Consider the following 16,243-nt stretch of genomic DNA (forward strand, 5'->3'; position numbering starts at 1 on the left):
ACATATTCTTTTTTAGGTAATCATGAGATAAACAAGACCTAGTAAAATCATCATTGTACGATTGCACGTGATTGTCTGAGCATTTATATTCATATCAATATTTAAATCGAATTAATTTATCGACTGCAGTAATCGGGGCCATACCAAGGAATAGGGAGATGGAATCTATTCTAGAAGACAAACAAAATTATTAATCATTATAGCCTGACCACGCATTGTGTATTATTTCTTTGTGGCTATAGTAAGTTTTAGTACGTAATAAATCAAATATGAAAATTTGAGTGAATACGGTGAATATTAAATTTTCAGCTCATGTCACTTGAATTGTACTAAAATCATATATAGCATACTCTTGCATGCGTTCTGTTGTTCAACTTAGCTAAATTAAAAAAGGAAAGACTGATGTCTCTAAAAAAGAATTTTGATTTCCTGGAATGTTCGATAATGCGTCTAATCTATGATTGAAATAATTGAAAACAATTACAGTGTTAGCAAAACTGTAATGGTATGCTTTGTCATTTATTTAAAGAATAACTATCTACTAAAAGTATTGAACCTGCTATTCATATTGATGACTATTCTTAGTTTCAGAATACCATACACTTGTTTAAACTTTATGAATGACTTTCCTAGATGAAGTCAGGCGATATAAGGTGCTCACTCAATTAATCCATTTTGTGAGTTTAGAAAAACAATTATGCTATTTACGGATTGTTTCTCTTTCTAGGAGTGTCATTTATACTTTATCAAATAGTTGTTATTGTGAAAGCCTGACATAAAACGGTAAATGAATCAAATTAATTAATGTTTCAATTCTTAAAAGATAACTTTGTGAATTAATTCATAAAATAAAGCCTTTGACGTCTGTAAATAAGGGCGTAAAATTGAATAAATAAAATAATTGGCAGCACATAAATAGTATTGGAAGTTGCTTTTTTCACTTATACAAGTAATTTGCTTAGACATGGAATAAATGTTATGGTGGTTAAAAATATTTAGCCTCAACAAAAGTATTACTTTCCGGTGTGTATTCCGTTTGCTATTCAAAAACTATTTCATAATTCAGTATAAGTTCCTTCTGTTTTCTCCTAAAGAAAATGACACTTTTTTAAATGCAAATGTACATGTACATGAAGTTAAAGACTTCCCATTAAACTAAGACATATCAGTTAGTATTATTTAATATTATAATCCTGGTACCTTTGATAACTATATAGCAGACGAATTGTAATAATTGATGGATACCAAAAAAAAACCACAGAAATGGTATGAATGTTACTGAATAAATAGAAATAAAAATATGTGGTGTTAGTACCAATGAGACATTCTCCACCAAGTAACAACGTCTAAAAAGTTAACAACTGTAGGTCAACGTGTGGCTTTTAGAATATACACTCGACTCACACAGAGCTGTAAGCTATAAAGCGCCCAAAAATGTATAGATTAAATCAATTCAAACAGAAACACCAACATTCTAATAAAAAAAAGAAAATAAATTGCATGCAATGTATAGTGAGGTTATTAGTTTGGAACATGCACATATTATGCAGTTTGAATGTGAACTAAATTAAATCTGACGTATTTGATACAACCGATGATATTGAAATGAAGTTTCAAATTAAGTTTTAGTGCATTGTTAAGTTCTTTCTATTCGTCGGGGATAGAATTTTAATTTTGAAATAAAATTAAATATGCTGTCGTCTGTTATTCCTAAAACTAAATTTGATTGGTCTTAGTATATATTGATGTTGTCGTAAAATTCTAATCAAACCCTTGAAAAAAAGATGGCGAAAACACAAGATTCAGCTAATAACCGAAACGAAGTAAGAAAGAAGTCATGTACAACGACAAACAAACTGATTCATTATAAGGGGGACCATGCATTGTTTATTGTTTCTAAACGGCTTTATTTACTTTTGGTGTAAGTTTAGGTACGTTATCAATCAAATATTAGAATTTGATTCAAATCGGGGAACCTGATTTTTTCCGTCAATGTTTCTTGAAATGTTCTAAATTACATATTATATTCTTCATGTTCTTGCATCAACTTGGTTATTCAGCTTGGTCAGTTTTGAAAATGTCCCCGGATGTTTGATCATGCGCATACCCATGGTTTTAATAACTAAGTGAAAAATACTATGATAGGAAAACTCTATTGATATTCTATTTCATTTAAAAGCAAAGACTGCTACTACAAGTATTTAGCCTTCGAATGCAAGCATGTCGTCTTCATTGCATATCGATAAACGTACTTAGTTTTAGTACACTACACACATTGTTAATCTCAGCTAACGACTTTCCTAGATGTAGTCATACCATAAAAGGGGCCTTCTTAATTAATTTATGTTGTAGGTTTTAAAAAAAAACTATGCTATTTGCGGATTAATTTACTTTCGAGGAGTGTCGTTTACAGTTTGTTTAATAATTGTTATTGTAAAAGACTGACATGATAAATGAATTAAACAAAATAATGTTGCAACGCCATTTAAGGTAACGTCGTGAATTCATTCATAAAATTGAATCCTTTTACACTTGAATAACTATAATAATTGGCAGCACCAGTGTGAATTGTGATATGTTTTTACTTATACAAGTATTCATCATGAAAAGCTAATCAATTAAATTGAGTTTTAATATGGATTGTAATTCAGTTCTTGGTCTCATGTAAAGTTTTGAAAATTGATCGTGATACAAAATACTTATATAAGGTGGTACATATAAGAAATAATAAGACGAGAAATGACAAGAAAGTAAGATTTAGGAGTATTCACACTTAATGAAACCTACTTAGAGCCAAAAACAATAATATTATTAAAATGGCAAAATTGAAAGCTCAAATTCAAAAGAATGAAGAAAAACTGTCATATTCCTTCAAAACACTGATCTAGAGGGTATTTGTAACCTGCATTTTAAATTCTTTAAAGAAATTACAAGGATTCGTATTTTGATCAACTTTTTTGCAGTATGGTTTCCAAGGCTTCGTATAACGTATTGGATTTAGCCATCAAATAGTAGTAACTGATATTTGTTAGTTATAAGACGTAATGTGGTTGGCATTATACTCTTGGAGCCTGATGTTTTGGAAGGTAACTGTTGGGTCAAAACGATTGCCGGTAGACGTTTCATCCGCGAGAGTAGAGAAACCAGTAATTAGTATTTCTGTGTTGTGCGTTATTAGATACATTTTTGTAGTGAAGCTTATAAACGTTATTATAATCAATTGGATTTGTATTGTTAAAAGGAAGATAACTCAACTTGCATATTCTTTACACTATAAAGTTTTCATCGATATTTTTAAAGAAAAACATGGCAGCATTTTCATAATAATTGCATGCTTATGATACACGAATTAACAAATAAATCTGATTAAAATGATCAAAAATACATGGACCTTTTTTTGCGATTGTCAAAGTGTGGGTGTTAGCTAGGTATAAAACCAGGTTTAATCCCTTTTTTCTACATGAGGATATATCTATGCTAGTTAAAGACAAGGCAGTTGTTTCGATTCGTTTGATTGTTTGAACATGGGATTTTGCCAAGATACTTTCCGATTTGAATTGTTTTGAAGATATATATTTTGTTTATTTACTCACATCAGTTTTCTGTCCATTAATTGGAATGTTGAATTTGACCAACTCTTTAATTAGCACAATGGATAGAAGGACAACAGTACACTTCACAGAAAATAAAAACCGAGCAACACCAAAACTGGGGATGATACCATGTCTTCCTGTACGTAGAATTAGTAGATCCTGTTCATAGTAAGTCGTTCTATGAGGTATTGTGGCAATCAAATGTTCGTTTTTACTAAAATCGTCCTTCAGAGGTGAAGACACTAATTACGAACATAATAATAGCCCACTCCATCTTCGGTAGTATTTGCATGAACTTTTTTAAAACTAAGTTTCATAGAGTTTATAGAATTATAAAAGGACAATGTAAGACTGGTTTTTGATAAATCATTCATGTAGGCTAGTTGCAAACACAAACACAACTTTAAAAGAATGATTTACGTCCTAAACAACTTTTTCGTGTATCTATTTATTTACTCTTTACCCAAAAAAAATATCCATTATTGCAAACTCTAAAATATGTGCAAAACAATAAATTCATTCTTGATTCAGATTGATATTAAATCAAATGATTTAGGTCTAAAATTTCAAATACAAAACAATTACATATTTTGGTTATACTTTACCTCAATGTTACGGCCAAACCAGACTCTTTGCACCTTATTACTTTAAAATACATATTGGAATGACATAACAGTTTGAGAAAATATCATTTAATTTATAAAAAAAAATGTTGACTGCTGCAAACACAAGCTCACTCAAATTAAACTTCATATAATGGGGGGAAAAAAATTACAAAAATACTGAACCCCAAGGAAAACTCAAACTGGAAAGTTCCTAGTCAAAATCTAAATCACAAACAAAATGGAACAAGTGGATAATAATTCATATTCCTGACTTGTATTTGGTGAACATTGTGGATTAAATCTCGTGTTTATACATGTAGTTAGCTAAAATTTCAATGTTTTATTAATACAATGTCTTTATGCCAAAAAGAAGGTATTGTGCCATCAGTCTTTATGATAAATTATTTATCATTATACGTAGTGATTAGTTGCAGATTAAAAAAAAATAAAAAATATCAACTTTTAGTTTCGGATTGAAACATATGAACTGATCGATTGATTGATTGATTAATTGATCGGTTGATTTGTTTAGTTAATTGATTGATTAATTCGTTGATGTTTTTTGTCTTACACAACTGTTTCCACTGTGAGATGTGAAGTAAGACTTCAAAGATTAAAAGGAAGACCAAATATACAGATTGCTTTTTGCGGTTTATATTTATCGAATGCAGTGAACTGTTTCGATTGACATGTAGGAGGACAATAGATATATACCAACCAGTAGATGATTTGAACGGATGTGACTGTGAATACCGTATCATTTGCAAATCAGGTGTTTATTTACCTTCCCGTATAGTTTAGAATTGAAAAGAAACAGGTCAAAATCCAGGTAGGTCTTTTTATTTTCTGACAAAAAACTAAAATACATATAACGACCATATTTGTCAATTCCTTTTTGTGAACCAGAACGTCAACTTGTGTATATTATACTCATCTGATTCTACGTAATAAATTGCAAAAAAATTGTTGTTTTAATTCAGCGATATCATAGCACACACATTTTTTTTTTCGATCGACGCTTCAATAAGCTTGCGTTAAACTTTTCTAGTTTTGAACTATTCATAAAGAAAGAGGAAAGATTATCTTTTCTTTTGTTGATCGTTTATTTTGTTAAAAGGAAGTTATTGTTACTGCAGCAATGACATTAGAATTTTGAGATTCGCGTTTTCATCAGTTACAGCAATTAAAAAGAAATAAAATTTTCAAGTTTATAGATGTTTGGGGGATGATGAGAATAAACTTTTTACATATGTTGCCTCATGTTTTTTTTTAATACTGAAAACTACTAACCTTCGTCTAGGGTAATCAATGATTTCGGTATTAATGTGAATATAGAACGTCCCTTGTTTAATGTTCAACATATAATGTTGCTTACTACAAAACGTTTTCTGCAAGAGGTCTCGCTATATTTACACCGAGAGAAAGAATGACAGCCCACGTGCCGTGAATGAAAACTTTTCAGTGCACGTTTTTTTATTAAAGTTTTCGTACGGCAATTGTAAATATTGAGAAAGATAAATGCATGTGTTCTTGCTTTATTTTGCCATTTCAAAAACTAACCCATTTTTGGTATATTTTTTAAAGCGTACTCCAAATGTGTGAAACTTTTTGAAAGGTTTTTAAACTATGGAAATTAAACGAATGACACAAAGTTATTTCATTTACTTTTTGTGATTACAAAAGGTGTCACAGCATCGCAAGACTTAAACGGAATAAATACATGAAGTTAGTAGTTAGCTCATATGTAAGAATAACTTTACACGATATATATTATTATTAAACTTTTTCATTGTAGTAGTTTGCAAAAGCATGTCCACGTTACAATGTCTTATTAACTCACAGCTGGAAAATAAGGTCAAAAATACTAATTCTAACTTTGTTTTGCAATAAAGTAACACATATGTATATTTACTCGGTTGAAATATCTTCCTTGTTCATACAAACACTTGTTTTGGTCTTCAAACTTTTACTTGTGCCACTAATTAGTTCTACATGTATTGAGGCGAAGAGTGCATCTGGATAAGCCGAAATACATTGTTGATTTATATATGTACAAACGTAGTTACATTTAGAAATATGTATAAGAAATTTGGTATTTTATAGGTTTGATAATAATAGGTCATTGGTAATTGGACGTTATTGAACGGTGTTATTGTTACGTGGTGACGTTTTTAACATTCCTGGTTTCCAAATGCTTAGGTTTGATCGTTCATACCAAATGTATATATCCATAAAAGCAATTTAGACACACGAAACTTTGGAAATACATCTAATTACTTAACAATAATTGTTGTATTGGTATTCTTGTCTTTAAAGTCATAGGCAACAGATAATAAAGATTAATATTGAGTAAAGTATTAAAACAAAAAATACGGAATTTGCACAATGGAGAGATTGAAGACCATGATTGAATTTTTTTATGCACATGCAAATCTAAGAACCCTAGTTTTCTTAATTCCAGATACTGACAAATATATCATTCTGTGATGTAACACATTTCAAAATTATGTTCAACGACTATTTAATCAAAAATATTTGTTAATCTTTTAATTTCAAATTCTAATTTACTTTTTTATAATTTTCAGAGTTTATAACATTGATCACTCTTACTCACATTTTGTGCAAAATTACTTCATGATGATTTTTTTTTTTGGCTGATAGAAGAACTCAAAATATACCACTTCTTAACACGAGATCAAATTTGAAAAAAAAACGTGTAGCTCGTATCTTCTCGTATAAACCATATTTGCTCTTATGGTTAACAACTGACACACATTGCACATCATATAAATATCACTTTTTTTATAGAATTAAAAGTGATATGGCCGAGGCAGAAGAAAGTAAAGAAGAGTATTACATAAGGCTTTTAACCTTCATTATTGGACTAGCAACAGAAGGCTTTTAACCTTCATTATTGGACCAGCAACAGAAGTTCTCCAACTCTACTTCGAGATAAAAGTTTTAAACTCCTTGGATTTTTTTATTTTCTTAGATAATCATAAGCATGTCTTGTTTCACGAATTATATCCATCTATTCCATGTTGTGAATGTAAAACACTTTCACTGGCGGGTCCATAGAAAAAATGTTGTTTAACTGGTACTCAGTTTGATTCGTTGTTTGAAACAGACGAAGGACAAGAAGTGAAAGACCACAAAAGAAAAGAAGGACGTCAGATTAAACAATTATGTCTTTGTAGTATTTCTGCCAAACGAACGACATCTGTGATTTTAATGGATATCACACTTTTGTGTTCAGTCATAAAGTCGTGTTGCCAACCCTGGTCAATTTCTGGAAATCCAAATTGGATAAAAGATATTAAAAAGATAAGAAATTTCATTGCTCATTCTCCAAATAATAAAATGACTAAGTCCGAATTCGATAAACAATTTGCGTTGGTCGAACAATCATTGTTGAATATAGCAGGTGTACTAGGGCCTGTACATCTAAACATGATCAAACGTCAAATTTCTACTTTTAAAAAGAGCAATCTATCGACAATTATCCACAACGACGTTACACAGAATAACAACGACAGTATCCATAAAGTAAGTCATATATCGTATTACTCATATTGATAGTAAGATTCAAAACATCAAAACCATTAACTTTGCGTAATATCTTTTAATTAAAAGGAAGTTCATAACTTAAGCTGATGAACAAAACATTGTACGATAAAACAATTCATCTTTATATATAGACTAAAGCAATGCTGAAAGTTCTATACCGAGTATATACCGCTTCTTTGACATGACTGTTTCCCTTATAATATTTTTTCTTCAAGAAAAGATTAACAAAACTAACAGTATGATATGATATGGTATTGACAAATATTTCTATTGACCATTTTACAGATTCTTGAAATGTTCATAGGCGAGCAAAAGAGCACTCTCGAATCATTTGCCAATCAAACAAGGAATTTGGTAGAGAATACAACAGAAATAAAAACCGAGATATTAAGCTGTTTTCAAGAACACAAAGGTAATATAAAAGGTTGGTTTCTTCTATTGGGGAAATGGTTGATAATATTCCAGTCAATCTAGTATAAATTTTACCCTAATCCGAAAGTAATTGCAACAGAAGATTTTGAAGTTTTAATCTTTAGCATTATACCCTAAATATTTACAGAAAAAATGTCCAATAAAATCTAACTTTGGGAATCACAATTTGAAATTCCTATAGAAGCGGTAAAGTTGTAATTTTGTATCAATTTTTATTGATATTTCTGCCTTTTTTGCAAGAGTTATCTACCTTTCCAATGTTAATTTCCATAGGATTTTGATTTTCCTCAAGTTAGATTTTATGGGAATTTTTTATGTATATAAAGATCATAATGCTATAGATTAGAACTAAAACATTATCTGTTTCAATTAGTTTGAGGTACAATCTTAGTTTGACTGGACTTTAAGACATGAAAGACAAGTCCTTTGTCGGATAGTTTTGAAATAATCAATATAAACTGGAATTCTAATTAATGTGCAAAATATAAGTTTTCAATTTTGTTAACTGTAAGCAAGCGATATATCTTTATGTTTGGTGTCGTTCTGTTTTGTATCTTATTTTTGTTTTTGTAGGTTTTAGTTTTAGTATGACGCTTGATATTTTTGGTCCCAGTTAGATTATAAAGTTTGCCCATTTTGTTTTTTAAAGTATGAGAAATGCCTACTTTCAAAACCGTAAAACATCTAGCTAATGTGATGATTATTATCCTGACATATTAAACCCATAAAAGAATATATAGAAATTGATATTTATGAAGTCTGAAATTTAACAGCCTCTCAAAACGACCAATTTTCAAAAAAGAAATACCGAAAGCACAGCGTACCAAAAGAATTCATAAATAACACATGGCGAAAGTAACATACTAATTGAAAAATTTAATGTCTAAAAATCTATACAATTCAAAATAAACTTAGGAAGTCCACCATTATGAAAAGACAGTACAACGGACAACAGTGCACCATCTCAACCAAACAAATAAACATAAACACATTTTAAATACAAAAATATAAAGAACTAATACATACATCAATGTACAACGTACTCCTTCTAATACTAGTAGTTAGTATATTATAGATTTAGTTCTAATTAGAAAAAAGGAGGCAGAAAAATAACAACAACAGAATCTATTTTTTTAAGATACAGATACTAACGAAAACATTGTAAAAGACCATGAAATAACAACCAATATTCATAAAAAAAAACTCTACATAAACACTAGAGGTTAACACGGAATTTCCCAAAACAGAATAGATCTACACTGTATAGAATAAGGAAACTAAAGATAAATTAAAAACCAATTGTTCAGAGAACAATGGAAGGTCTTCCCTCTAGTAAAAAATCTATTTCGATATCAAAGTATTAAAAATCAGTCTAAAATGTCAGTTTCTATGGCTTTATGGTGTATGAATATGCATTTAAAACAAAGGTCAAAATCTAGAATGTCCTTTAAACTTATGACCTTTGCCTCAATTTCAAGGTCAAACCAAGGACCTCGAATCAAAAAATTATAAGTTACAACATGTCGCAACTAACAATTAAGTGAAAATAATGTATCGATATGTTTTACGGATTTTGAAAATAAGGGAAAATACCCAAAATTTATAATATGACCTTGACCTTGGCCTTACTTTAATTTTTTTGGAACATAAATCAGAAATAGAAAAAAAACTAGTTCTCTATCACTCATTGTTTACCAGTTAGAAACGCATATTACTTATATCAAGTACATAAGGTGAAATAACTCTTATATGGAGTATACGGAAAGCTTCGGTTCAAATAAATATCCTTATCCTAAAGATGTAACGAGCAGTTTGGTAAAATAATTTTGTCTTAATCTTTTACGGTTGCGAAGTAGCAGTGGTTACACGAAAGTTGTTTTGGGAGATAACTCTTTTCAATTTTTAAAGCGTTTAAACTATAAATATCACATTCCTAATATCTAAGCGACATCTGATGAAAGAACAATTCTACGCAAGAGGAAAAATAAGGCGGAAGAAAAAAATAATAATAATAATCATCAGAACAAAACCAATATGTCTTTCCAAGAAAAGGTGAAAAGACCTTATAAGGATAAACTCTTATTAACAATCCTTGTCATACAGATGAAGTTTATGTCAGTAGTTAAGCATTATATAGATAGTAAACAATGTAGTAAACTATCTCATGTATGTACGTTTATTTGAGCTTTGTTAATATAACCTGTAAAAACATGTCTAGATTGTTAATCATTTAATTATCTGTTCAAAGCGCTCAATGTTGGCATACGCAATGTTGTATTTGAAGTCAAAACATTGTGGAAAGATGAGCTCTCTAAAGAAAAGGATCCATTCAAAAAAGTACTTTCACTTGGTATGTTCTTTGCGTTTAAGTTAGCTACTTAGTTTTTGACAACTTTGCATTTGTTTTGCTATGATGTTGCGTTACATAATATATAGTATACTATACGAAGCACAAAGTTCCAAGCAATCAAATATTTATAAAGACCAAAAGGATTGTTTTCGTTAACTATATTCTATTTCTTGAACTTATGAGAATTTAGTACAATACCTAAATTAAGTTTCATGTAGGGATATATTTCTATGTTGGTTGAACTTACAAATAAAGATGTTAAGTTTATCGGAGAAAAAAGGCATAACAGTTTTTAAAAGTAGATCAAATATTTGGAACTAACGTTATGTTTCGTATAACAAGTATGACTTTGATGGAAATATACTCTAATGTTTTTTATTCATTTTCTAATATATATATATTGCCTTTGATTCTGCTTTAGATGAAGATATTTGCTATGTAGAATGGACACTGGGGACACCAGCTAAATGGGATATAGATGAAATCAAAGAAACACTGGAAATCTTTTCATCTCTAATGGGGAAGTTTTTCCGTATAGTGTTTGTTTATAAGGGATCACTAGTTATTCAGACATCAGCTCAGCTACGTTTTCTGCAAAGCGACGTCGAATTTCAATTGGCTGTAAAATCATTTTTAAAAGATTTACTTGACATTTGTAATCTTGATACGGATACCAAAACCATTGTTCAAGTAACAATTTCGGTATCTAATGAAAAATTTGAATCAAGTGAGTAATGTATCAAAATAGGAAGCTTACAATTACTGCAATTCCATTCCAGAAATGTATAGTGCGCAATTAAAATGGTATAAAAGATAAAAATTCAGAAGGTCATAAAAATATGAAACAAAATAGAACCAAAATGAACCAAATAGCTAGGCTTGGATGAAAGTTCACAGCTGTGCTTGATAAAGATACTTTTTTAATTTATTATCATTTCCAAAATTTATCAACATCAAACTTCAAAACAATGGAAAAACCGAATGACATATGTCTATATGTAGGTATTAGATACAGGCTGTGAGCTAGAAATATCATCAGGACTACTTAAGTCCACCTACAGGGATATCGACCAAGTACATGTGGCAAAAATATTATACAAAGGAGTAGGTCCGGTAAAACCCCTTTTTGGCCCCAAAATATAGCAGATTTACAAAGTTGTTAAAATGTAAATTTTAATTCATTAATTGAACAGTAGAATGCTTCTGTTACATAAATATGGGCTGTTTTTTTACAATACAGTGCACATATATCGGTTACTAGCACTATGAAGTCATGCTTAATCGGTGAAATCTTCACAATTCTAGCATTTTAGTTCAGTTTTAGACGGCTTTTGTGTAAAACGAAAGTGGCCGCATTCGTGTTCATACTTAATATTAAAATATAAGTTGTATTTTATGAAAATATATAACATATATAAAGGTTGAGGATGAACACGGATGCAGCCACTTTCATTTTTGACATAAACCATCTACAAAGTGACATTTCTTGACATATTTGGTAGATTTTTCATATTTGAGCTTGAATCGAATCGTTTTTAATGACACAATCAGTTAAAATCATTTACATAAACTAATTGAACCAAATAAAATAGACACTTTAGTGTTTAAAAAGTTGTCAAAATCTTTCGTCAGATGAACCTGAAATTTGAGGCCAAAATCGGTCCTTACCGGACCTACTCCTTTTACAACATAAGTTTGGTGGTTATTGCGAATCATTAGTAGTAGACGCCAATGATAGCCATTTGTTTCTATGCATGTTGGCGTTTGCTTTCGTTTTACTTCAGTGTTTCTGTTTAATCGTTGTTTTCTTTTTATATTTACTGTGCAACCCACGATTTTAATTTTGTTTAATCGAGATATGACTATTGAACAACAGTGTATCACTGTTGCCTTTATTTACGTTAGGAATATTTTGTGTCTTTTTTATATCTTTATCGCAAAAATCTTTAATAGTATAATAATCTTAAACTTCGTTTGTGACTTTAGAGCAGGCTTATGAACATGTGATAGATTGGGGTATTTTTTTCATCCTCATTTTCCATTTGAAATCTCCAAAAAATTGTCAAAATAACCTTAATGCGGGGTTCACACATTGCCGATTATTGCTCCCGTTTGAGATCAGACAGCAATACGACACGAAAAGTGTAAAAGTCGGATTAGTATCCTCAATTATCTGGAATGTCCTATCATTGTCTGAACACAGTCGTTTTAGTTCGTAACAGATTCTTACGGGTCGGGAAGGGTCCGAATAGTTCGGCAAAGCACCCCGACAGTTAGGTGCGTCCCGTAACATTCGGGACAACTCAGCCGATTTTGTCTAGTCGGATTACAATCGTGGCTATGTCGTGACATATTCTGCTGTATCGGATCGAATTCCGAACAATGTCTTGTGTATTCTGGACGGTATCTTGTGAAACGGGAATGATCTGGAGTAATTTTTCATAGTTGTTTTTCAGCCGATTGAGTCCAGATTGCATCAAGATATTGCCGAAACAGCTCCGTTATTAATACGAAATTAATCAATGATACCCACGTCAGAGTCCCGACAATTACATAATACAATACGACTGAGACCAGACAAAGCCGGTTGCAATGCGATAGAGCGGACCGTGATAGGATTACATTCCGACAGTACCTGATCATCCCGAATATGCCGACAGTTTTCTATCTATCGGATATCTTCCGTCAGCGTCGGTTCACTGTCTGGTCACTGTTTGATCTCTGTCGGATTACGTTCGGTAGAGTCGGGACGAAGTCGTGACATACTCGGTCGATTTTTACCTGGCGAAAAATACAAATCGGATTAGAAGCGGATTCAGAACGGGATTATCGGGACTAATTCGCTTAGAGACGGTTGAATATCGTCGCTTTCTGAACACTATCTGATTGTTGTCTTGATCAAATAATTTTTTTTTTTTCATTTTTATTTAAGTTTGAATTTTCATTCGCGATTCACAGGATCTTGATCAGACTTTTGATAAATTTTAATCGGGAATGGTCCTGTCTAGGACGGTAGTAAAAATCGTGAATGTGTGACCCCAGCTTAAAAGAACTTACAAAAAAATCGGAAAAGACATGATGTTTTCGATCCGATCAGACTACCACTTATTATGTTTGTGTAATGATCAAAAGAAAAGAATTGACAACAACCGTCACGTTCGTAACATGGTACATGCATGTTCGTACGTTAAACATGGTGGGTTGAATCTGATTTTATTATCTAGCTAAATCTCTCACTTGTATGACAGTTGCATAAAATTCTATTTATTGACAACGATGATGAACAAACAGGCAGATATAATAGGTAAATTTGTCAAAAACAGCGACACAGCAGTCACCAACTCTCCATCAAATTGTTAATTACTCAAGACAATAAGTCAAGAATATTTAAGAGGATGATTATTTACCTTTCAAGGAACAAATAAATAACATTGCTAAATTTTGACACTTTTGTATTCAATCTTTTAATCTAAAGTAATCGACATCGTTGACATTGCAACAATAAACCTGATGCAGTTTATAATTAGACTACAGATTTAGAGTGGCTATTCCTTGAAAGTGTATAAATTGTATTGAGAGCTAGACATGCCCTTTGATTTACTTAAGGGAACATAATAATTGCATTCTAATTGTCGTTCCTTCTATTTTTTTTAAACAATTATTTTGGTCACAATTTCCAAGTACTACACAAATACTAGTAATCATTATTCATTCAACAGCTTAAAAAGGGTGTGTTTGTAAGGCATTATTGCTGATATACCTATGTTCTGTTTCCAAACACATGTACTTTAAATTGCTATCACAATAATAGGTTGTGTTAAAATCAAAAATTTAATATTTTATTGAAATAGTTCAAATATAACTTTACAGAGCTTAATCATATATACAAATGTCAAACTACTACACTTTACTTTTTTAGAATACTTTGACTCACAGACAATGGACACCTCATGGTTAACATGCGACCTATGTTCTAGGAAAAATGATTCATCAAACGCTATTCAGTTTTGCTCTGAATGTCAATATAAGCTTTGTCGCCAATGTTTATCGAACCACAATTCAAATGCAGCATTTTTCGAGCATCATTTGACAAATATTTCGACCTTATCTTTTGAGAATTTTTGTGTTAAACACGACGGGAGCATTCTCGACTTTTTCTGTGTTGTAAATGATTGCTTATGTTGTCTATCTTGTAAGACCGAAGAACATAATTCTTGTCAAGATGTGCTTCCTTTAGAAGATGCAGCAAAAGATGTGAAACATTCAGTTATGTTTCAAGAATTATCTGATTCCGTGTTAAACTTTACAATGACATTAAATAGAGCAATCGCAAGTCAAGATATAAATATAGTAAATCTTGATAATGATGAATCTACCATTTCAATTGAACTTGCGAGTTACACAGCTAAAATAAAAAATCGATTGGACGAACTAAAAAGAATGGCTACACTTGAAACTAGATCGTTAAGGAATGAACATATTGCTAGAACTGAATTCGATAGAAACAGTTTATTGCTAATTGAAAGACTGATAAAACATATATCAAGGAAAATAGACCAAGAATCCAAGAAAGATTCACAAAAACAAATGTTTGTCCTGCTTCACTCGTTCAAACTAGAAATCCTTGGCTTAGAGAGCAAACTTCAGAACATCTTACCAACTCTTATGACAAGACGGATGATATTCCAGCCACAAGAGAGTATTGAAAATACTTTAACAACTTTGGGAGTAACAAAAGTAAAAACATTCCAATGCGTAGAAGATTATAAACCCCATAAACCTCAACAAGTTCAAGTTCCATCATTTACTCATCAAAAGCCATCAAAGTTTAGATTTGAACGTAAAATAGAAATCAAACGATCTGATGACTCAATCATCAGAAAAATGTGTATAACAGATGATAACCGTCTCCTGTTATGTACCTTCAACGGAAACAACCTGCTTTTATACAGTGACAGTAGAGACTACTTACAAGAATGTCAATTGTCTAGCGCAGCATGGGATATAGTTGTTATACCTGGTGAAGACAAAGTTGTCGTTACGTTACCTGTTCAGAGATCAATACAAATAATCGACATTAAATCATTTAGTGCTGATTCTATACATCCCGTACCTTTTGCTTGCTGGGCTATCACTATTGTCAACGGTAAAATTTGTGTCGGTGGACAAAAGATCGTATACATACTTGACCAGCAAGGGAAACAATTGAAAAAAGTGAGATTACCGAATGATTGTCATATAACAAATCTACATTCAGGTCCTATGGAAAGTATTTACTATACAGATAGAACGTGTGACGCTGTATGTCATTTTACTCTTGAAGGAGAAGAACGATTCAGATACACTTCAGTCGATCTCAAAGGAAGTAGCTACTGACAAAAGTGGTCGTTTATACGTGGCATGTGAAAAGTCAAATAATATCCAACGAATAATACCAAACGGAGAATTTCAAGATATCATTCTAAACACAGAAAATGATATATACTGTCCTACTGATATTCTCTTCAGTAAGTATTATAAAAAGCTATATGTATTGAATCACGTCGAAGATAACATGTATGTCCTCGTCTTTTCATGTTCATGAATAACCATTGAAAAAGGAATTAAAGAGAAATATAATTTGTATCAATTTAAAAAGTAAATACATAGATATACGAAGATGGGGTGTGAGTGCCAATGAGACAACTCTCCATCCA

General features: G+C 31.2%; 1 protein-coding gene across 1 annotated transcript; it reads left to right on the top strand.

Moving 5' to 3' along the window:
* Positions 1–10,231: 10,231 nt before the first annotated feature.
* LOC134723009 (uncharacterized) lies at positions 10,232–15,923 on the top strand. Its single transcript, XM_063586639.1, has 3 exons — positions 10,232–10,337; positions 10,969–11,274; positions 14,467–15,923. The coding sequence occupies exons 1-3, from the start codon at positions 10,232–10,234 to the stop codon at positions 15,921–15,923; spliced, it is 1,869 nt and encodes a 622-aa protein (XP_063442709.1).
* Positions 15,924–16,243: the final 320 nt, after the last annotated feature.

The sequence above is a fragment of the Mytilus trossulus genome, chromosome 6 (assembly GCF_036588685.1).
Source record: "Mytilus trossulus isolate FHL-02 chromosome 6, PNRI_Mtr1.1.1.hap1, whole genome shotgun sequence".
Classification (NCBI taxonomy): domain Eukaryota; kingdom Metazoa; phylum Mollusca; class Bivalvia; order Mytilida; family Mytilidae; genus Mytilus; species Mytilus trossulus.

Bases quoted from the DNA above. Each gene is read 5' to 3' on its own strand.
- LOC134723009 (XM_063586639.1), top strand. From the start codon at position 10,232: ATGTCTTTCCAAGAAAAGGTGAAAAGACCTTATAAGGATAAACTCTTA. The intron at 10,338-10,968 runs GTAAACAATGTA...ATTCTGCTTTAG, and splicing joins AGTTAAGCATTATATAGATA to ATGAAGATATTTGCTATGTA. The intron at 11,275-14,466 runs GTGAGTAATGTA...TTACTTTTTTAG, and splicing joins TAATGAAAAATTTGAATCAA to AATACTTTGACTCACAGACA.